Here is a 24,282-nt window from a genome sequence, read left to right as displayed (position 1 = left end):
AAACACGCACACACACACGCACACAAACACGCACACAAACACGCACGCACACAAACACGCACACACACAAACACGCACACAAACACGCACACACACAAACACGCACACAAACACGCACACAAACACGCACACAAACACAAACACGCACACACACAAACACGCACACAAACACGCACACACACAAACACGCACACAAACACGCACACAAACACGCACACAAACACAAACACGCACACACACAAACACACACACAGGAACACACAGTTGGTGTTGAAGGTCGTCCTAACGTGTCACTTCCTCCTCTGACAGGAAGTGGATCTTTTAGTTTCAGGAAGCACCAGAGAGACGACACAGTCTCCGAGGTGTCCCAGCTAACCGGGGTCTTCTTGTGTCCGCAGCATCAAGGCCATAGAAAGTGCGACTAAAGACGACGACACCAAGTGGTTGACCTACTGGGTCGTGTACGGACTCTTCAGCGTCGCCGAGTTCTTCGCCGACATCTTCCTCTCCTGGTTCCCCTTCTACTACATCGGCAAGGTGCATCATGGGACGCCTGCGGTAGGAGCGAGTGACCTGCAGGCGGCGCTAACTCCCCTCTCGTCCCTCAGTGCGCCTTCCTGGTCTGGTGCATGGCCCCGACCCCGTCCAACGGATCCGTGCAGATCTACCACCGCCTGATCCGACCCGTGTTCCTCAAGAACGAGGCCAAGATCGACGACGCCGTCAAGAACATCAAGGACAAGGCCACGGAAGCTGCCGACAAGTTCAAGGATGAAGGTCAGAGGTCACCACATGGTCACGTGATCACGACACGGTCACGTGACGCCTGTCCTCTCTCTGCTCCGCAGCCAAGAAGGCGACGGCCAACATCATGTTCGAGGAGAAGAAAAGCACTTAAGATACGGTTGCCGTGGAGATGGAGTCGTCGGTGGTCGTCGGGGGAAACGAAGCCTTGATGAACGAAAACGTCTCGAGTGGTTCTTGGATTTCATTTCTTCTATTTATCATGTGATTCAAGGCAGAATAAAACATGTCCAACAACAAACCTGATGATTTGATGAACAGGTTCGACTCGACATGTTTGAACTCGAGCTACAGTTGAGCCTCTTGAAGGCTTCGGTGGTTGCAGTGCATTATGGAAGTGATATCGTCACGTGAATCTTTAAATATGTCAAAGATTATTGACGTAACAAAGAGTAAAACTCATGAAGGAATTTGAATAAAAACCTTTTAAAATTGAAAATGTTATTTAAACAAGTGTTTTTATTGGTTATAATAAAAACACAGTCGACCTTCATAGAACATCACACTTTTCTAATCATTTCCATTATATCTGCAGATATTAATCAATAGTTTAATATGGTGAAGGCTTCGATCCGTCGAGTGAGAAGAGCATCATAAAGATGGTGATATAAAGGCTGTGTGTGTGTGTTCGTGCGTGTGTGTGTGTGTGTGTTCGTGTGTGTGTGTGTGTGTGTGTGTGTGTGTGTGTGTGAAGACGAGAGCGAGTGGACAGTGATTGATTTTAATGGCTTCATAGACAACTATATAAAACACTTTTGTAAAAATCATGCACTTTCAGTGTAAATTCATCTTGAAATATCCTGGAAATGTATTTACAGACGAACCGTGACAGTGATTCAGAGATTCTTGGCTGCATAGAACATGACGTCATTATTGCCTACGTAGAAAAAAGGAACAAAAAAAGGTTAAAAGTCTAGCAGGAGCTTCTACCGTCGACCAGGACGAGTCGTCCGCCTCGGACCCGCGTCCACGAGTTTCCCTTGAACCAGATTTACATTCTTGGTTGACGGAGACGCGACAGAAAAGCCTGAGTTGATGAGTCGTAATAAATTCCAAAAGCCTGAGGAAAAGACCAACATTTACTATTGTACAAACATTTACATCAGTGTCGTGAGAGGAAACATCAGAGGATGAAGCGACTTTTGTTTTTACAGCGACGTTCTTAAATAATTCTGAGGGAACCTGCGGGGAGAGGATGACGATGAGGTACTTCAGGTGCTGAAGCCTGAGGCGACCTCTGGTGGCACCAACACTTAAATAAGGTAGATCAGCGCGAGAGAGACGACAGTCCAACAGATCCAGTGTCACGGCTCCGTTAAAAAAACTTTATAAAAATAACAAAAACGTCTGCCGAGCCAACAAACACCACAGTTTTAGATCTTTAAATACAAAAATATCTTTTCTCCTTTTACATCTGCTGCCTGGTCGGAGCCGCTCCGTGGCGGTCCTTCTCCCAGGTTCCCGAGGTGAGCGGCGGCGAGGACCGGAGCGCCGCGAGGAGTCCGTGTCCCTGTAAGGCATCTGAGGGGGGGAGTCTGGGACGCCCCGGAGCTCTTGCTATGTCTTCCTGCCGCTCCACGTCTGCTCCGGCGTGCCCTTGTGGTCCGGCGAGTAGTCGAAGGGCGAGCGGTGTCCGAGCGGCGAGCGAGAGTCGTACGGCGAGCGCTGGTCTCTGGGCGAGCGAGGCCCGCTGGCCGAGGCCCGCTGCTCCGACTGCCAGTCCGCGTGGTACCGGTACGACGAGCGGTGGTCCGAGTGAGAGTGGTCCTTGTTGTCGGGCCGGTGTTCCCTGCTGGAGCGAGAGTCGTCCAGCTTCCTGTGCTTGTTGTCGCCGTAGTATCTGCAACACAACGATACAGTTAAAACTAATAAAGTTAAGAACAAAACATTGTTCACCGACATCAACTTACTTATAAACACCATTGTCAACAAAGTAATCGATAAAGTTGTACACGATTGTCAACAAAACAATCGATAAAGTTGGACACGATTGTCAACAAAACAATCGATAAAGTTGGACACGATTGTCAACAAAACAATCGATAAAGTTGTATACGATTGTCAACAAAACAATCGATAAAGTTGGACACGATTGTCAACAAAACAATCGATAAAGTTGGACACGATTGTCAACAAAACAATCGATAAAGTTGTATACGATTGTCAATAAAATAATAGTCGATCTTGCTCTGGAGGAAACTGGTCGAACAAGTTTTCAGTTTCAAGAAAACATGTTAATATTCTTCATGTTCACTGAAAATAAATATTTTAATACACAATAAACTTTGATAAAAACAATTAATATTATTTTAAGCATCTAATAGTTTTGATTCTAAACCATTACTTTTTCCGTGAGCGCCTCCTTTCCGCCCCCTGGTGTTCACTTTGGAACATTGCAACAACAGGATTCAAAACTAATTTAGTTTTAACGTTAAATAAGCTTGATTTAGAGAAAATACACCTTTTCATTCGTTTCTTTTGCTTCTGAAAGAAGAACTTCAGGAGAACAACTTGACGAGCAGATGTTTGTTGACGCAGATTAAGTGACGATCCAAGAACAAACAAAGTTCAGCTGCTTTGTATGAAATCAAACCGGTTTGGACTGAAACGAACACAGAAGCACGAACTGATCTTCACCAGAAACATGATCTTCATCAACATAAACTTTTATCTATACATCCATCAATCAGATGTTACTTTAATATATGTATTCTTTATAAATCCAATGTAACAACATATCATCTCATATAAAACCATATAAAACATGATAAAGTCTAACAACACTATTTAAAAAACATATAACACTATAAATAAAACCATAAGTAACATGTTGTTATTTATCATGTTTTCTATATAGTGTTATTAGACTTTATTTATCATGTTACTTATGGTGTTATTTATCATGTTTTTTTATATAGTGTTATTAGACTTTATTTATCATGTTACTCATGATAAAGTCTAATAACACTATATAAAAAAACATGATAAATAACACCATAAGTAACAGGATAAATAAAGTCTAATAACACTATATAAAAAAAACATGATAAATAACACCATAAGTAACATGATAAATAAAGTCTAATAACACTATATAAAAAAAACATGATAAATAACACCATAAGTAACATGATAAATAAAGTCTAATAACACTATATAGAAAAACATAAATAACACCATAAGTAACATGATAAATAAAGTCTAATAACACTATATAGAAAAACATAAATAACACCATAAGTAACATGATAAATAAAGTCTAATAACACTATATAGAAAACATGATAAATAACACCATAAGTAACATGATAAATAAAGTCTAATAACACTATATAAAAAAACATGATAAATAACACCATAAGTAACATGATAAATAAAGTCTAATAACACTATATAGAAAACATGATAAATTACACCATAAGTAACATGATAAATAAAGTCTAATAACACGTTATAGAAAAACATGATAAATAACACCATAAGTAACATGATAAATAAAGTCGAATAACACTATATAGAAAACATGATAAATAACACCATAAGTAACATGATAAATAAAGTCGAATAACACTATATAGAAAACATGATAAATAACACCATAAGTAACATGATAAAGTCTAATAACACTATTTAAAAAACATATAACACTATAAATAAAACCATAAGTAACATGTTGTTATTTATCATGTTTTATGTTTTTCTATATAGTGTTATTAGACTTTATTTATCATGTTACTTATGGTTTTATTTATCATGTTTTTTTTATATAGTGTTATTAGACTTTATTTATCATGTTACTTATGGTGTTATTTATCATGTTTTTTTATATAGTGTTATTAGACTTTATTTATCATGTTACTTATGGTGTTATTTATCATGTTTTTTTATATAGTGTTATTAGACTTTATTTATCATGTTACTTATGGTGTTATTTATCATGTTTTCTATATAGTGTAATTAGACTTTATTTATCATGTTACTTATGGTGTTATTTATCATGTTTTTTTATATAGTGTTATTAGACTTTATTTATCATGTTACTTATGGTGTTATTTATCATGTTTTTTTATATAGTGTTATTAGACTTTATTAATCATGTTACTTATGGTGTTATTTATCATGTTTTTTTATATAGTGTTATTAGACTTTATTTATCATGTTACTTATGGTGTTATTTATCATGTTTTTCTATATAGTTTTATTAGACTTTATTTATCATGTTACTTATGGTGTTATTTATCATGTTTTTTTATATAGTGTTATTAGACTTTATTTATCATGTTACTTATGGTGTTATTTATCATGTTTTTTTATATAGTGTAATTAGACTTTATTTATCATGTTACTTATGGTGTTATTTATCATGTTTTTCTATATAGTGTTATTAGACTTTATTTATCATGTTACTTATGGTGTTATTTATCATGTTTTTTTATATAGTGTTATTAGACTTTATTTATCATGTTACTTATGGTGTTATTTATCATGTTTTCTATATAGTGTTATTAGACTTTATCATGAGTAACATGATAATTAAAGTCTAATAAAAACTATAAATAACACCATAAGTAACATGATAAAGTCTAATAGCACTATATAAAAAAACATGATAAATAACACCATAAGTAACATGATAAATAAAGTCTAATTACACTATATAAAAAAACAAAACTATAAATAACACCATAAGTAACATGATAAATAAAGTCTAATAAAACTATTACTAAAACCATATACAACATAAATAAAGTCTAATAACACTATATAGAAAAACATGATAAATAACACCATAAGTAACATGATAAATAAAGTCTAATACAACTATTACTAAAACCATATACAACATAAATAAAGTCTAATAACACTATATAGAAAAACATGATAAATAACACCATAAGTAACATGATAAATAAAGTCTAATAAAACTATATAGAAAAACATGATAAATAACACCATAAGTAACATGATAAATAAAGTCTAATAACACTATATAGAAAAACATGATAAATAACACCATAAGTAACATGATAAATAAAGTCTAATAACACTATATAAAAAAACATGATAAATAACACCATAAGTAACATGATAAATAAAGTCTAATAACACTATATAGAAAAACATGATAAATAACACCATAAGTAACATGATAAATAAAGTCTAATAAAACTATATAGAAAAACATGATAAATAACACCATAAGTAACATGATAAATAAAGTCTAATAAAACTATTACTAAAACCATATACAACATAAATAAAGTCTAATAAAAAACATATAAAACATGATAAATAACACCATAAGTAACATCTCAAACAATCACCCACCGGTCTTGTCGGTCTCTGTCCCTGCTGTCGGGTCTGTAGTGGTCTCGGTGGTCTTTGCCGTTGCTGAAGGACGAGTAGGGTCTCTTCCTGGAGTCTCCTCCTGACTTCCTGTGCGCCTCAGAACCCTGGCGCTCCTTCCCGCTGTCGTGGTACCTGGACGAGGGCTGGTGTCGGTCGGAGCTGTAGCTGTCTCTGCTGCTCTCGTCGTGATGCGAGTTCTCCTTCAGCCTCTCGATGTCTGTGGACACACCTGGACCTTCAGAACACTGACCCCAGCCTGCAGCACCTGGAGCTCACCTGTGTGTTTGTAGCCGAACGTGTTCGTGTTCCTGGAGTTCTGCTCCATCGCCTGTCGACACAAACACCAGGATGTTGAGTCAAAGCACAAGTGAGTCTTTAAAACACCAGGATGTTGAGTCAAAGCACGAGTCTTTAGCACGTCAGGATGTTGAGTCAAAACACAAGTGAGTCTTTAAAACACCAGGATGTTGAGTCAAAGCACGAGTGAGTCTTTAAAACATCAGGATGTTGAGTCAAAACACAAGTGAGTCTTTAAAACATCAGGATGTTGAGTCAAAGCAAGAGTCTTTAGCACGTCAGGATGTTGAGTCAAAACACAAGTGAGTCTTTAAAACATCAGGATGTTGAGTCAAAGCACGAGTCTTTAGCACGTCAGGATGTTGAGTCAAAACACAAGTGAGTCTTTAAAACACCAGGATGTTGAGTCAAAACACAAGTGAGTCTTTAAAACATCAGGATGTTGAGTCAAAACACAAGTGAGTCTTTAAAACACCAGGATGTTGAGTCAAAACACAAGTGAGTCTTTAAAACATCAGGATGTTGAGTCAAAACACAAGTGAGTCTTTAAAACATCAGGATATTGAGTCAAAACACAAGTGAGTCTTTAAAACACCAGGATGTTGAGTCAAAGCACGAGTGAGTCTTTAAAACATCAGGATGTTGAGTCAAAGCACGATTGAGTCTTTAAAACATCAGGATGTTGAGTCAAAGCACGAGTGAGTCTTTAAAACATCAGGATGTTGAGTCCAAGCACGAGTGAGTCTTTAAAACACCAGGATGTTGAGTCAAAACACAAGTGAGTCTTTAAAACACCAGGATGTTGAGTCAAAGCACGAGTGAGTCTTTAAAACATCAGGATGTTGAGTCAAAGCATGATTGAGTCTTTAAAACATCAGGATGTTGAGTCAAAGCACGAGTGAGTCTTTAAAACATCAGGATGTTGAGTCAAAGCACGAGTGAGTCTTTAAAACATCAGGATGTTGAGTCAAAGCACGAGTGAGTCTTTAAAACATCAGGATGTTGAGTCAAAGCACGAGTGAGTCTTTAAAACATCAGGATGTTGAGTCAAAGCACGAGTGAGTCTTTAAAACATCAGGATGTTGAGTCAAAGCACAAGTGAGTCTTTAAAACATCAGGATGTTGAGTCAAAGCACGAGTGAGTCTTTAAAACATCAGGATGTTGAGTCAAAGCACGAGTGAGTCTTTAAAACATCAGGATGTTGAGTCAAAGCACAAGTGAGTCTTTAAAACATCAGGATGTTGAGTCAAAGCACGAGTGAGTCTTTAAAACATCAGGATGTTGAGTCAAAGCACGAGTGAGTCTTTAAAACACCAGGATGTTGAGTCAAAACACAAGTGAGTCTTTAAAACACCAGGATGTTGAGTCAAAGCACGAGTCTTTAAAACACCAGGATGTTGAGTCAAAACACAAGTGAGTCTTTAAAACACCAGGATGTTGAGTCAAAGCACGAGTCTTTAAAACACCAGGATGTTAAGTCAAAACATGAGTCTTAAGCACATCAGGATGTTGAGTCAAAATACAAGTGAGTCTTTAAAACATCAGGATGTTGAGTCAAAATACAAGTGAGTCTTTAAAACATCAGGATGTTGAGTCAAAACACAAGGGAGTCTTTAGCACATCAGGATGTTGAGTCAAAACACGAGTCTTTAGCACATCAGGATGTTGAGTCAAAACACGAGTCTTTAGCACATCAGGATGTTGAGTCAAAACACGAGTCTTTAGCACATCAGGATGTTGAGTCAAAACACAAGTCTTTAGCACATCACGATGTTGAGTCAAAACACAAGTCTTTAGCACATCAGGATGTTGAGTCAAAACACGAGTCTTTAGCATATCAGGATGTTGAGTCAAAACACGAGTCTTTAGCACATCAGGATGTTGAGTCAAAAAACAAGTCTTTAGCACATCAGGATGTTGAGTCAAAACACAAGTCTTTAGCACATCAGGATGTTGAGTCAAAAAACAAGTCTTTAGCACATCAGGATGTTGAGTCAAAACAAGTCTTTAGCACATCAGGATGTTGAGTCAAAAAACAAGTCTTTAGCACATCAGGATGTTGAGTCAAAACACAAGTCTTTAGCACATCAGGATGTTGAGTCAAAAAACAAGTCTTTAGCACATCAGGATGTTGAGTCAAAACACAAGTCTTTAGCACATCAGGATGTTGAGTCAAAAAACAAGTCTTTAGCACATCAGGATGTTGAGTCAAAACAAGTCTTTAGCACATCAGGATGTTGAGTCAAAACACAAGTCTTTAGCATGTCAGGAAGTAAAGAGTCAAACACAAGTGAGTTGTTGATTGACACATGAGGATGTTGATTGACAGACATACACGATATATAAAACTGTATAGTCGTGATGGATATAAATAATTATAATAGATAAACAAAACTTGATTGACAGTGATTGACAGACGTACCTGGGCGATCTCCTGCCTCTACTTGATAGATATATAAAACTTGATTGACAGTGATTGACAGACGTAGCTGGGCGATCTCCTGCCTCTACTTGATAAATATATAAAACTTGATTGACAGACGTACCTGGGCGATCTCTTGCCTCTACTCGATAGATAAATAAAACTTGATAGACAGTGATTGACAGACGTACCTGGGCGATCTCCTGCCTCTTCTTGATAGATATATAAAACTTGATAGACAGACGTACCTGGGCGATCTCTTGCCTCTACTCGATAGATATATAAAACTTGATAGACATTGATTGACAGATGTACCTGGGCGATCTCCTGCCTCTTCTTGATAGATATATAAAACTTGATAGACAGTGATTGACAGACGTACCTGGGCGATCTCCTGCCTCTTCTTGATAGATATATAAAACTTGATAGACAGTGATTGACAGACGTACCTGGGCGATCTCCTGCCTCTACTCGATAGATATATAAAACTTGATAGACAGTGATTGACAGACGTACCCGGGCGATCTCCTGCCTCTTCTTGATAGATATATAAAACTTGATAGACAGTGATTGACAGACGTACCTGGGCGATCTCTTGCCTCTACTCGATAGATATATAAAACTTGATAGACAGTGATTGACAGACGTACCTGGGCGATCTCCTGCCTCTTCTTGATAGATATATAAAACTTGATAGACAGTGATTGACAGACGTACCTGGGCGATCTCCTGCCTCTTCTTGATAGATATATAAAACTTGATAGACAGTGATTGACAGACGTACCTGGGCGATCTCCTGCCTCTTCTTGATAGATATATAAAACTTGATAGACAGTGATTGACAGACGTACCTGGGCGATCTCCTGCCTCTTCTTGATAGATATATAAAACTTGATAGACAGTGATTGACAGACGTACCTGGGCGATCTCCTGCCTCTTCTTGATAGATATATAAAACTTGATAGACAGTGATTGACAGACGTACCTGGGCGATCTCCTGCCTCTTCTTGATAGATATATAAAACTTGATAGACAGTGATTGACAGACGTACCTGGGCGATCTCCTGCCTCTTCTTGATGGCATGTTTGTAAAGTTTGTGAAGTTTTCTTGCATCAAACTCCGTGAACTTGGAGACGAAGATCCACAAGTTTCTGCAGGAGAAACAAACGAGTGAAGGTTGTGACGAAGACGAACGCAGACGAAAGACTCACTTCCTCCACTGCTTGATCTGGTCGGGGTTAGAGTACTCCTTCAGACACTCGGTGATGTGGTCTCCGATCTTGATCAGACACTGTCTGGTGTGTTCCAGCTGCTCGCGCTCGGACAGACCTTTCTCTGGTCGGTCCAGCTGCTTCAGTGCTGCCTTGACCGGACGCATCCTCTCCTTACACTGAGCAAACAGAAACTTTAAAATATTCATGCTTTGCTTCATGTCGGCCCTTCAGGTGTGAGTTCATCCATCCATCCATCCATCATCCATCCATCCATCATCACATGCATCATCCATCCATCAATACATGCATCATCCATCCATGCATCATCCATCCACCCATTTCATTCATTCATCCATCCATCCATAAATACATGCATCATCCATCCATTTATCCATCATTCATCCATCCATCCATAAATACATGTATCATCCATCCATTTATCCATCATTCATCCATCCATAAATACATGCATCATCCATCCATTTATCCATCATTCATCCATCCATCCATAAATAAATACATGTATCATCCATCCATTTATCCATCATTCATCCATCCATCCATAAATACATGTATCATCCATCCATCATTCATCCATCCATCCATCCATCCATCCATAAATACATGTATCATCCATCCATTTATCCATCATCCATCCATCCATCCATCCATCCATAAATACATGCATCATCCATCCATTTATCCATCATTCATCCATCCATCCATCCATAAATACATGCATCATCCATCCATTTATCCATCATTCATCCATCCATCCATAAATACATGTATCATCCATCCATTTATCCATCATCCATCCATCCATAAATACATGCATCATCCATCCATCCATTTATCCATCCATCCATCCATCCATAAATACATGTATCATCCATCCATTTATCCATCATCCATCCATCCATCCATAAATACATGCATCATCCATCCATTTATCCATCATTCATCCATCCATCCATCCATAAATACATGCATCATCCATCCATTTATCCATCATTCATCCATCCATGAATACATGCATCATCCATCCATCCATGAATACATGCATCATCCATCCATCCATCCATAAATACATGCATCATCCATCCATTTATCCATCATTCATCCATCCATCCATCCATGAATACATGCATCATCCATCCATCCATCCATCCATGAATACATGAATACATGCATCATCCATCCATCCATCCATCCATGAATACATGAATACATGCATCATCCATCCATCCATCCATCCATGAATACATGAATACATGCATCATCCATCCATCCATCCATCCATCCATAAATACATGCATCATCCATCCATCCATCCATCCATCCATCCGAGTAAGTAAGTCATTTTTATTTGTATAGCGCTTTTCCATCAAATAGCTTTGAGTTTGTTTTGATTTTTTATAATTTAATCATTTATAAACTGAAAGGTAACATTTGTTTTCTTAAATATATGAATTCATATTTTAATTAGATGTTAATGTTTTCAAAATGAATTGATTTTCTTTTTCAAATTTTTTGAAAAAGTTTGATATTTTTTTTACATTTTAAAATAAATGTTTTAAGTTCAATATTTTTCATTTGTAATCTTTTAAGTTCTATATTTAAATGTTGGTATAATAGTGTCCCCAGACCATACTAACAGAGCACCGAGCTACTGGATCACCATCATCTGTGCGTCGCATGATTGGCTGAAAGTTTATGTAACATTTTTATTAATTCAAAGGCTAAGAATTAAAACGATTTAGAATTTTTGTTTTTTTCTTTATAAATATTGGAATTAGAATTTCAATGTGTAAAAAAGGTTTTAATTAAATAACCAAACAAACGAAAACAAATAGTTGAATTCATGTTAAATTAAACGATATGATAAACTAGCACAAGGTGCTTGGTTTAAATGGCAGGTTCTCACCACACTGAAGGTCTTCTGGTCCAGCTCCTCAGACTCCTCAGATATGGGAACGTTCTCTCCGCCGGCCGTGATGTGGACCGGACCGTCAGGCGTCTTCTTCGCTCGCTCCCGTGGCTCCGCCTTCACTTCGTTCTGAAGTCCAAGACAGAAACCAGGTTCAGTATTTTAGTGGTTCAAGGTGAGTGTTCAGTGTTGCTTCTTGTTGGACCTTTTCAGCAGCTTCCTCCTTCTGCATGGCTTCAAGAGGCTTCAGGTCCTTCTTGTCTTTCTGCTCCTTCATGTCCACATCTTCCTCCTTTTCCTTCTTCACCTCCTTCTTTAGCTCCAGCTCCCCTGAAGATGACAGCTCCTCCTGCTCCGCCTCCTCTTCCTCCTCCTCATCATCATCATTGTCCTCATCCTCGTCATCTTCATCCTCATCGTCGTCGTCGTCCTTCTCACTCTTCACAGTAACCCTCTCGGGTTTGGCTCGTCTGCTTGGAATCTTCACCGGCGCGACCTCCTGGAGAAGATTCATGACACCTTCAGTACGCCGATGATCACGTCGACACTCGACGTACCTTTTCTTCGATGTCATCGTCATCATCATCGTCGTCATCGTCGTCTTCGTCGTCCCTCGTGTCTGACGGAGGGTCTGAGGACGGGCTCTTCACGATCTCGTCCACCTTGGTGGGTTTCTGAGGTTTGCTCTTCTTGCTCCTGGGTTTCCTCTTCCTGGAGTTGGCCTACATTCAGAGAGAAACCTTCAGACACGCGTCGCAGGAAAACACAGACGAGGTCCGAGACTCACCATCCCCGTGAGTTTCTGAGCTTCCTTCTTGGCGAGGTCTTTGCTGAGTAGCTTGATGAGGTAGTCCGCTCTGGTCTGGAGCTGCTTCGCCTGCGGTTTCTTGTCGGGGTCGTCGGGTAGAAGCTGACGACGGGAAACGATCGTTAGTTTATATTTTCACCATTATTATCACAGACACTCAAACATGATGGAGTCTGATGTTACCTTGTGCGTGAGATTGAGGTCGGGGTCCATCTTGATCATCTCCCAGCTTCCGTAACCGTACTCGTAGATGCCGATGAGGAGGCTGGAGTCGTCCTCCTTCCCCCAGTCTATGTCAAAGTGAGCTGCTTTTGCGTGACACGGAATCATATACCTGTCAAAACAAACAATTTATGTCATATTCCTGTTCATGGCAGAAGAACTTGTACTCTTGGCGTGTTTAATAACCAAGGTCAAACTGCGATTCACCTTCTGCAGATTTGTTTTTTTTGCACTTAGAACTACATATTTAAATTTATAAATGTATAATTTACTCTCTGGGTCAAGATAACGGCCTACACCACTCCATATGTATTTATCGAAGCCAGGGAGGTTCGGTGACCTTTGACCCAGACACAACACAAGTGATAAAACAAAAACAAAAATTCGGGGCATCGGGTCACCTTGACCCAGAGATAACACAACCGTTAAGAAAAGATTTGCAAGTGAGTGGGATTATAGTAATAACAAGAGACTTTGATTTGTTCGCTGGTATCATGACTGAAATTAACCCAGAAACGCTCTGAAAAGAGTAACCAACCTCTTCCGTTCTTCTGGGTCAGAAGGAATGGCCTTATGCAGAGGAGCCAGCTCTTCCTCGTGTGAGATGACAAGCTTTGCATTGACCTGAACACCAGAGATCCTGAATGTGGGGCCCTTCACCTTCCCCCTCCTGCCTCCTACAACACAAGCAAAACAACTCTTGACATCCAGAAGTCCTTCAAACTAATGTGGGGACATTTTCGACATGGTCGTTACCCGAGCTCTTCTCTGGACCACAAGGGTTCTCTCGTAGGGTTCTCACACAACCGTTGTGGACCGTCTCTGCCAGACGTTTCAGGTCGTTCTCAGACTTGTCCACCAGCTCAGCGTCTCGAGCGATCGCATCCAACCTTGGACGAGGTGTACAGGTGAGATGACAGAAACAAGTGAGGCCGAGACAAACCAGATCCACCTACCTCTCCAGGGGTCCTCCAAATTTCTTGTAACTCTTGACAAACCTGTGGACAGTTGAAAGAACGTAAGTGCAACTGATCACGGACACATCACTTGTGTTTGACTGACCGTCTGATCTCAGCGTCACTGAAGCCCTTGATGTTCTCTCGCGGTATCGTTCGCGGTCGACCCCTTTTCTTTGGCCTCTTTTGATCCGAACCCGAGTCGCTGTCAGAGTTGGAGTACCTCCTGTTTCGGCTGGCGCGCCCACTACCAGCGTTAAAGCTTATCTGTCGAGTTACGCGGAATGTCAGTGGAAAATAAATCTCTTCCCCTCACCCCGCTGTGACCAACAACGCACCTGTTTGGCACAGTTCCTCATCCGTGGCAGCAGGTAGATCTCCTCCAGCTCTTTCTGCCTTTCTTCCTCCTCCATCCGCCTCCTCTGCTCCTCGGGAATGATGTCATCCCAACTGCGCTGGCTCCTCTCAGAGTCCATGTCGATTTCCTCGTCGTCCATCATGGAGAAGTTTGCCACCTGCCCAGGTTAAACAATGTTTACCTTCTTGAAAACACTCATTATGAGCAAGTTATTTTCAAACCTTGAACTGAGACAACAACTCTTCCCCCACTGTAGACGGTCCTGGATCGTTCTCTCTGGTCTCTGCACGTTTGAGGATTTCATCGATGTCCATTTCCTATACGAGATGAAGAGTTAGCAAAATGACTCTCCGTGATGACGACAGAGTTTATCACAAACGAACATTTAAATAAACGTTATCATGCATCAAAAGCGATTTTTATGATCAGACTTTATCCTAAAACGCATAACATTCTACTGATCAACGCACCTGAGGTTCCTGTTCTTCACCCTCCGGCTCTTTGAAAAGTTCTTCAGCACCAAATTTCAGGATGGCAGACAACTCCTCCTTGTTAAACGGTGCAGAGCTGTACAGTTGAGGCAAGATCCCGAAGTTAAAGATGTGGTTTGATGTACAACAGATCACAGAGATGGTCTTGCCTGGATGGTGCTGATCCTGTGTGAAGAACTGTTTTCCCTGTGGTGTCCATCCTTTGAATCACCAGGTGGTCCAGCACCATTTTCTTCTTCGCTCTTTCAATAATCTCTTCCTCCACTGAGCTCTTTGTCACCAGCCGGTATATGTTGACCTGTCATCCAGTGAAAAACAAATCAATTTCTAAATTCTATAAATTGTTGTGAGAAAAACGAGACGTTCAATAAATAGATCTTATTTGGAATCTTCTCGTGTTTCTTATCAATTTAATTATGTTCTATTTATCATATTATTTAACAAAGTGTAGATTTTTTTAGAGACAAAACTGTAGCGAAGCATCATTTTATGTTTTAAAAAATATGTTACTTGTCTCTTTTGTCCGATCCTGTGCGCTCTGGCCTGAGCCTGCAGATCATTTTGAGGATTCCAATCCGAGTCAAAGATGACCACCGTGTCAGCTGATGCCAGATTGATGCCCAGACCACCAGCACGTGTTGACAGGAGGAAACAGAAATCCTGTCGTGACAAATAAATGTCCCAGAATAAACTTCAGAATCGTTTATTTCGCCAGTAAGAACACATTTAAAACCACATACCTCTGAGCCCTCGGCATTAAAATGATCCAACGCTTGCTTCCTCATCTCTCCCTTGATAGAACCATCAAGTCGCTAAAAAGAGAACCGTTAAAATTAGAATAAACATCAATGCCGGTAACAAGTCCACCAGGTCCGTATGAATACCTGAAAAAGAAACTGCCGGCTCTTCAGGTACTCGGCCAGGATATCCAGCATCCGGACCATTTGGGAGAAGATGAGAACTCGATGCCCCCGTTCTTTTAAACGTACCAGCAGTTTGTCTAATAGAACCAGCTTTCCACTGCTGCGGATCAGATGCTGCGAGAGGAAGAAGGGAAAACAAATCCATCTTCATCAAACAATGTTCACGCGAGTTTCGATTTATTTCCAAATTAATGTATAAAAATAAAAGATGAGATTCACACATGATGAGCAAATAAATAACCCACCTGTAAAGCTTCAGCCTTGTTGAAGAACTCGTTGTCCTCTGGAGGCTTAATTAAGTAACAATGATTGCAACACTTCTTCAACTCCATCATGATGTTCAGAAAACCCGACGTGCTGCCTTTAGTGCCTTTGCTCAAAGCCTTGTAGTTCCTGGTCAGGATCCATCTACACACAACATTCAAGCAAGAGAGAAAAAAACCCAGACACCACAAGTTTGTTATTCACATGCTAACAAGTAGTATTAAGAGACACAAGCAAATGTTTCAGCTGAAGTGCAGCGCTCACTTGTAATACTGCTTCTGGATAGCACTCATCTCCACTCTGAGGATCTGCTCCACTTTGGCAGGAAGAGATTTCTCCACATCCTTTTTGACACGGCGCAGCAGAAAGGGTTCCAGCTCTTTGTGCAGACTAGTGTAGCCGGAGTCTCTTCCTTTACCATGATCCTCTTCAAACATCTCCCAAGAGTGAAACCTGATTCATTCGAACACAAAATAGCAACAATGAGAAAACTCTGTCCTGCGAACGACAGCCTCGATGTCAAATGTCTGAAGCTCAGTGTCAGCCTGTAGTGAATTGCATTGATTTCCTACTAAAAATGGTTTTACACTCAAACACAGAAAATAATACACAAATTTGTTTCAGATGTATGAAGCTGTGCGTGACACGAATGCAAACACTTTAAAAACATGAAGTCAAACTTCACCAACAGTTTGTCTTTGTTTTAATTTAAACATTTCTGACAGAATTCATAGCATAAATGAGTACAGATGTGCTCCGGTGTAAATGTTTATATTTCACATACACGGGTATTAAAAAGAATGCTGCATTTACAGGAGGCGACCAGTGGCTTATTTAAAACATCTTCAGTAACTGTTTAACGAGAATAAAACTTTTACTAAGTAACTTTATTTAATCTTTACATCATAATCATCAGGACTGAGCTTTGTCTGAGCGTCAGTAGAATTTGTGGCTCAACTGCACAACACACGCTCGTATTATTATTATTATTATTTTAATTATATTCATAGAATACAAGTTTTTGAAAAATAGTAACCAAGTGATTTTGAATTTATATAGGTGTGTTTTTTTCTTAAGAAGTCTGCACTTTATACCCTTTTCTTTCTCGATTCATATGAACTTTGCCATGTGTTCACTGGTAGAGGCGGGAGCTCACATTGGCTGCCGTGCATGTCAATCAGGGCTCTCTTCACCATTTCCTTGTATCATATTTTATTATGTCGACTGGTCGATCGCAATCGACGTATTGCGAACCCCTGGTCTAAACCGTGTCGTCAACATTTAAGACATTTATTTACTGGTTACATACATTTTTAGTCAAATAGTAAAATGTATGATGCCTAGTCAAATAAAACCGTAACTTCCACTTACTTTTCCGGCATGATGAAGTGCAACAGAGACCAGAGCTCCTTCAGAGAGTTCTGCAGAGGCGTTCCTGTGATCAGAAGTCGATGATTGGACTTGAAGTCCATCATGGTCTTGTACAGAAGGGAGTCGTCGTTCTTGAGTCTGTGAGCCTCATCAACACCAATGAAGGCCCAGTTCACGTTTCCCAAAAAGGACTGAAAAGCGACAATATGTTAATTATCAATTTGTAGGGAAACCTTGTGTTTTTAATGAAATAATAAAACCACTGCTGACCTTATCTTTCAGAAGAATCTCATATGTCGTGAGGAGAATGTTGAATTTTAGTCTCTTGTTAAGAATGTGCATCCACTCGTGAGTCCTTATCTGTGAGGGACGTACAAACGTTAGAAGATAATCACAGAAGAACTGCTCCGTTGTTACTGATGGAGCGACTCCAATAAGACAAATCAACCAACCATATTTCGGCTGCTGATGTCGCCCAGGTAGACCACAACATTCATCAGGGGGGCCCACAGCTGAATTTCTCGCTGCCACGATGTCAACGTCGAGAGCGGAACCACCAGGAGGAACGGCCCGTACAGCTGGTGCTCATGAAAAAGATAGTTGAGGAAGGAGATGGTCTGGATGGTCTTCCCTAAACCCATCTCATCAGCCAGGATGCAGCTGTTGCCTCTGAATTAAATTGATGCAAATACAGAAGCAAAGGTTTCGTCATGATGGGCAGAAAATATTCTTTAATCAAAGAAACAAAATGACAAGTTTCTAACGTTTTATTGATATCATTGGAGTCTGGTAGACAGAGATAAGCACTAGCAGCCTCAACTTTGAAGAACTTTTAAGCAAGAAAAGTACTACAAGTACATCTCTGGCAACAACCCCATTTAAAAATGAATATAAGATGTGGGTCACATGATGGCAAAAACTCCGAGAAGTTGGACTTACTTGCACCACGAGTGGGCCATCCAGTTCAGGCTGTCGAGCTGGTAGTCCCGCAGCTCCAGTCCCTCGCCTCCTATGTAAGACGGTTGCTTCTTCATCGGCGCAAACCTTGGTCGCTGTTTCAACACCTACAAAATAAACAAACGTTTTAGCATTTATGCACAGAATCGAGAAAGTGTGTATTTCCATCACCTTGCACTCTCTCCAAGGAATGCACTTGGACTGGTTCCTACTCATGTAATTGTCGATGGTCTTTTGGAACTTCCTTGAAAGGAGAGCTCCATCTTCCCAGCTGCACTCGGAATATGGTAAACCCTGCCACTTGCATAGGTAGTCTGGAAAGCCAGCTGCAGACTTCTGATTCGAATGGCCTGCTCAACAGTAGCGAGAAAGGGTTAAAAAAAATGTCTGCATGTCCAGTAGAAGCACAACAAACTCCAGGCTTACCTATGATTCTCTCAACCAGCTGGTACTGAGAGTGCAGGTCACTGATAAGTTCTTCTTGGCAGTTGTAATACTCAATGTCTTCTGGAGATGCAGACTTTAACCTGGGGAGAAACAACAGATGTTAAACTTAGGATTTTTTTTTTAATTAATATGATTTAATATCCATTTCAAACCTTCAATGTATCTCATCTAATTAAATAAAAATGAGATTCTAATTCATCGGTGCAGCCAGTACTCACCACTTTTTCTTCTCCTGCTCCTTCTTCTGGAAATTGTCCAGTTTCTTCATGCCCTTGACATTTTGAAGCTTGAGTGTCTCCTCCGTCTCCCACGTGTTGTGGATATGTGCCCAGTTCTTCCACTTTATCAGGTACTGAACATCTCCAGCCTCTTTATTAGGGTTGAAGTTGATGTTTGGGTCCCCGTCTGCTTCTATTGCATACACTGTTGTCGTACTTCCTGTTGCTGTGATGAAAACCAAACAACTTTATTGTTTTATTTTGTACTGTGAATAGAACCCATACTGGAATCCTGAGGTTGTGAAGCACTCAAAACATCTTAAATTAGAAACTATAAACATCATCTCCAACATATTGATCACCTCCAAGGAGAGTCGGTGGCGAGATGAGAAAAACAATAATTAAAAGGTCAACTTACCCCTTTTCCGTCCTATCCTGATGTCCATCACTCTCTCCAGTGTTTCAAACTCCTCTTCTTCTGGTTGTGGAACGTCTTCGCCGAGGACTTCAACCAGATCATCGGAGTCCGTTTTCATCTCCTCGTCCTCCTTGTAGCTGACGTTGACCGTCGCTTGCCTGCGAGGCCCTGCAGCAGCAGCTTTCTTGTACGCGTCGTCCTCGTCCTCCGATGATGAACAATGCTGGGGTTTCTTCTTCTGCGCGCTGCTGCTGCTCTTTTTGCCATTTCGATAATTCATTCTGATGCAATAAAAACAAGATTTACCCTCCAGTAACAACGCTTTTATACAAACGTTGAAACAATCCATCACATCGTTTGTCTTACTTGGTTGGAGGTTTTTTGCTTTTCATTGCCATACTGGGCTCGTAGTCTGATGCAGTTTCATCTCCATTGTTCCCTACTGAGGAGTCAGAACCAGAGCCGCTTCCAGATCCCGACCCTGAGCCGGAGTCGGAAGAGCGGGAATTTCTTCTCCTCTTGGATCCACTTGACGAGTCAGAATCATCACTACTCGAAGAGTCCTATGAAACACACACATTGTGTGAACTATCAAATGATAACGACGGCAGAGGTGGTTTCATCTCGGACACTTACGTCAGAGCCACTGTTTGAGGAGCTTTGTCGTTGCTGATGGTGATGCTGCTGCTGCTGCTGTTGTTGTTGTTGCTGCTGCTGTTGTTGTTGTTGTTGTTGTTGCTGCTGTTGTTGTTTCCTGAGCATAGCAGATCTTTGCACTGCGAGGATGCTTGGGTTTGACTTCCAGAACTGCAAAGAATGTAGAAACGTGGCTTTAATTGGTGATAAACATGTAGTTGTAGCTTTACAGGCTAAATATGTAGACTCGTATCCCAGCATCAAGCTCAAATGAAAAGTCAGGTTAGTCTACCTCAGCTCCATCGATGTTGGACTTGTTTGTTGGTTCCATCTTCTCCTTGGGCTTCTCTGTGTCTGAATCCGAGTGGCTGCCAGAATCAGAGCCACTTCCTGAGTCGCTGCTCCCTGATTGGCTGCTACTGCTAGAGGAGCTGGAACTGGAACCTGAGCCAGATTTGGATCCTGATCCAGACCCAGAACCAGATTCATCATCTGAATTGCTATTGTCAAAAGAGAAAAAAAAAGGGTAAACATCAGTTTTAATAGTTGTCATACTTTGAATTATCAGGTATCGTTTCTAAATCAAATCAAATATAAATGATTAAGGATATGAAACATCATCTTATAGGCGAGTTTTGTTGAGAAAACTGATGTTTCTAGTATTCCATACATGTTTATCTCTTTTGTTGACCTAGATATTTGTAAGGCACTTTAAACTGGAAATCTGATATCCTGAAGGAGATATCATAGGGATTAATAAAGTCAATGTAACCCAACACATGTTCTCTTTAAGAAGGATTCTAAGTATCAATGTGTGAAGAATAAAGGCGTATCAAATTAAAGAACTTTGACATTGAATAATGTCCAACAGTTACTTAAGAATTCACACATGCATTAACATTTCAGATATCAACCTATGCACGAGTATGATTTCCCAAAGGTTACGTATGTCAACATAAAAAAACAGCTTCTGAAGCAGGAATACACAAGAATCTCTGAACACATAAGAATGATATCAGCATAGAATAAAACCAGTTATTCATACTGGAAAACAATAAATGCTGGTAATTAAACTAAAATGATAAATAATACAAGATATTTATATATTCTGTATTTGTCATTTTCCTCTTTAAACAATGAAACAAACGTACCTGGATTCACCACTGCTGTTGCTGACGCTTTCATCCTCCCTGCGCCCAGCCATGTTAACGTTCTAATCCAAAGGTCCACCAGAACCGGGCGTTCTATGGTTCACGTAGTCCAACTGTAAGACACCGACAAACACGGTTATTTGTCAACAAAAACATACAAGTTCATGTTTGGAATACAAAATAACCCTAAATATTATTGTATTAATTGTAAAAATATATATATATTTAAAAACAGGGTAAACGCATATGTGAGGGAACATGACAGAAATATGGTAATAAAAAGTAATAAAAGACAAACATCATGAAAGCAGTTAAATGTCCCTTTAGGTGACTTTAAATATTCAATAATACACTGTAATAAATACAGATGGTTTCAGTGCAAAAGAAAAGAACCGGAGGAAGTAAACTGACATGTCAACATTAGTCTTAAATCATGATGTTGTAACTGTGGGTCATAGTAACAGACGTGACGTCGTTGGACGAGTGTGACGCTAGAATCGTGCTCAGGCTGACAAACTTGTCAGACAGTTGATGTTTCCACACACGAGTCGATGTTCACGAGTCAAGAAGCGCTCGTGGAGAGAGTTTCATTATAAAAACATTATTCTTAACACGAGACAATAACGACATAAAGTAGACTTCAACTCTATTGTGATGAAATCCGTCCTGCTGTAGTTGAACATGTTGAGGCCTGTCAGGCCTGCACTACGACCGCTTGTTTTAAAACGAACATAATCCTCGATAAATCCTCTAAACAATGCACAATAAAACGTCACGAATAGCGACCGACATCCCCGCGAGACTTCGTCCACGGAAAGTCTTCGGGCTTTTGAGCGTGTGTTCAAACGTGCTCGTCGTTATCATCTGGTTAGCATGTGGCTAACGAGCTAACACCGGCTATTGGCGGGTTAGTTAGCATGTTAGCATCATGTCTGCACGGATGATATAATCCTCGAATATATCCTCGCGTCTCGCACCCACGTCCACGCCAACGACGGATCCACGTGGGATGAACCCGCACTTTAACATCCCGGTCGCCACTCATTGTTGCGCTAAAGGCTACATAATGAACGTTATTAAAAGGCTGCATGTTATGCTAGTGTTGTGATGTAAAGACGTGCAATAACAACGTTAAACAATGGAAGCGTCGAGTCACCGGCGCACGAGCCTCGTGTCCTGATCAATAATCGATACATGCACGAGTTCGATGCTTTTTAGAGACGTTTGTTCGCGTGACTTCAAGCAGACGCGCCGTTGTCAAGGGAAGTAGTGACGGACACACGAGGCTAGCTTGATGCTAACACTAACTTTACGCCACTTTATCTCGATGGTCGCGCTGAGTTCGAGGGTTCGGTTCGGTTTAAACGTGTCCAGGTCCGGCGCGAACAGAACCAGGACGAGCCCGAGCCGCGGGTCCGGCGGCGGGAGACGCGCGTCCGAGTATTTCAGTGAAAACACACTTTAGCTCCAACAACTTCTTCTTCCATCTTGTTTTCATTCGCTTCACTTCCCGCGGCTCAACATTCACGGAACATCACGTCCTTCAAAGTCCTCAGGGTTCCTGACCTGAGGCAGACCTGAGGGGTCCAGGAGCGGGGGGTCCAGGAGCAGAGGTCCGGGTCCAGGACTTGTTCGTGGGCTCAGTTGATGGAGGTCCGAGAGCCGCTCCAAACACTGGCGGCTATTGTCTCGTCGTCCTCCCGCCTCGAGAGGATCTTCTCCGCTCAGGTGTCGCACAGGCTCGGTCCACAGGCTCGGTCCACTCGCTCGGTCCTGAGAGCTCAGAGCTCCAGCATCAGTCCAGGATGTTCCGACAACAACCGGCCTCCGCCATGACGCCGTAGATCCACTTCAGTAGGAAACCCCGGGCTGTGACGTCACGACGGAGCGCTGCACTACAACAGAAGCAAGAATCTGTTCTGTCGATATTTTTAAATATTTATAAAGATGTATATATGTATACATCTATATATTTATTTATATATTTATATATATTTATATATCGATATATTTATTTAAATATTTATATATATTTATATACGTATACATCTATATATTTATTTATATATTTATATATATTTATATATCGATATATTTATTTAAATATGTATATATATTTATATATGTATACATCTATATATTTATTTATATATTTATATATATATTTATATATCGATATATTTATTTAAATATTTATATATATTTATATATTTATACATCTATATATTTATTTATATATTTATATATATTTATATATCGATATATTTATTTAAATATTTATATATATTTATATATGTATACATCTATATATTTATTTATATATATTTATATATCGATATATTTATTTAAATATTTATATATATTTATATATGTATACATCTATATATTTATTTATATATCGATATATTTATTTAAATATGTATATATATTTATATATGTATACATCTATATATTTATTTATATATTTATATATATTTATATATCGATATATTTATTTAAATATGTATATATATGTATATATGTATACATCTATATATTTATTTATATATTTATATATATTTATATATCGATATATTTATTTAAATATGTATATATATTTATATATGTATACATCTATATATTTATTTATATATTTATATATATTTATATATCGATATATTTATTTAAATATGTATATATATTTATATATGTATACATCTATATATTTATTTAAACATTTATATATATGTATATATCGATATATGTATTTAAACATTTATATATATCGATATATTTATTTAAATATTTATATATGTATACATCTATATATTTATTCAAAAATGTATATATATTTATATATTGATAGATTTATGTAAACATATATATATATATATTTTGACCCATCTATATATTTATTTACAGATTTATGTATGTATACATCTGTATATTCTGGTTCTGATGGATCTGTCCTTGGACACAGTTGAACCAGATCCTGCTGAGAAGACTGAGGGATGAAGACTGTCTGGGTCTGTGTTCTAGTGGTTCTCATCTTACCTTTCTGTCAA

General features: G+C 39.3%; 2 protein-coding genes across 3 annotated transcripts in view; one reads left to right on the top strand and one right to left on the bottom strand.

The window, feature by feature from the left end:
• The window catches only part of reep5 (receptor accessory protein 5), a 22,168-nt gene extending 21,123 nt beyond the window's left edge, over window positions 1-1,045 (top strand). Inside the window, exons 3-5 of the mRNA XM_087790433.1 lie at window positions 399-537; window positions 609-777; window positions 849-1,045. Coding sequence (XP_087646559.1) covers window positions 399-537; window positions 609-777; window positions 849-898 — 358 coding nt within the window. The 3' untranslated portion in view covers window positions 899-1,045. The remainder of the gene's footprint in view (window positions 1-398; window positions 538-608; window positions 778-848) is intronic.
• A 378-nt stretch (window positions 1,046-1,423) lies between these two features.
• On the bottom strand, window positions 1,424-23,082 carry chd1 (chromodomain helicase DNA binding protein 1). Of its 2 annotated transcripts, none has more exons than XM_087790431.1 (36): window positions 22,805-23,082; window positions 21,239-21,351; window positions 20,380-20,587; window positions 20,088-20,258; window positions 19,818-20,014; window positions 19,452-19,732; window positions 19,034-19,259; window positions 18,795-18,895; window positions 18,540-18,718; window positions 18,351-18,475; window positions 17,864-18,080; window positions 17,682-17,771; window positions 17,412-17,602; window positions 16,305-16,493; window positions 16,022-16,184; window positions 15,738-15,890; window positions 15,594-15,665; window positions 15,364-15,513; window positions 15,003-15,151; window positions 14,833-14,929; window positions 14,584-14,679; window positions 14,343-14,519; window positions 14,111-14,271; window positions 14,005-14,046; window positions 13,805-13,938; window positions 13,587-13,725; window positions 13,010-13,160; window positions 12,806-12,928; window positions 12,576-12,740; window positions 12,224-12,517; window positions 12,016-12,147; window positions 10,086-10,279; window positions 9,926-10,025; window positions 6,430-6,481; window positions 6,133-6,370; window positions 1,424-2,644 (listed from the first exon to the last, which is right to left on the bottom strand). In XM_087790431.1, exons 2-36 carry the CDS (start codon window positions 21,289-21,291, stop codon window positions 2,362-2,364), a joined length of 5,493 nt encoding a protein of 1,830 aa, XP_087646557.1. In that variant the 5' UTR covers window positions 21,292-21,351; window positions 22,805-23,082; the 3' UTR covers window positions 1,424-2,361. The 2 variants fall into 2 exon arrangements, with proteins under 2 accessions (XP_087646557.1, XP_087646558.1); XM_087790432.1 differs by having other exon boundaries at window positions 10,086-10,264.
• Window positions 23,083-24,282: the final 1,200 nt, after the last annotated feature.

This window comes from Callionymus lyra, chromosome 5 (assembly GCF_982586985.1).
Source record: "Callionymus lyra chromosome 5, fCalLyr1.hap1.1, whole genome shotgun sequence".
NCBI classification, from domain to species: Eukaryota; Metazoa; Chordata; class Actinopteri; order Syngnathiformes; family Callionymidae; genus Callionymus; species Callionymus lyra.
The sequence above is the reverse complement of the archived record's forward strand: the minus strand, read 5'-3'. Positions and strand labels throughout refer to the sequence as shown.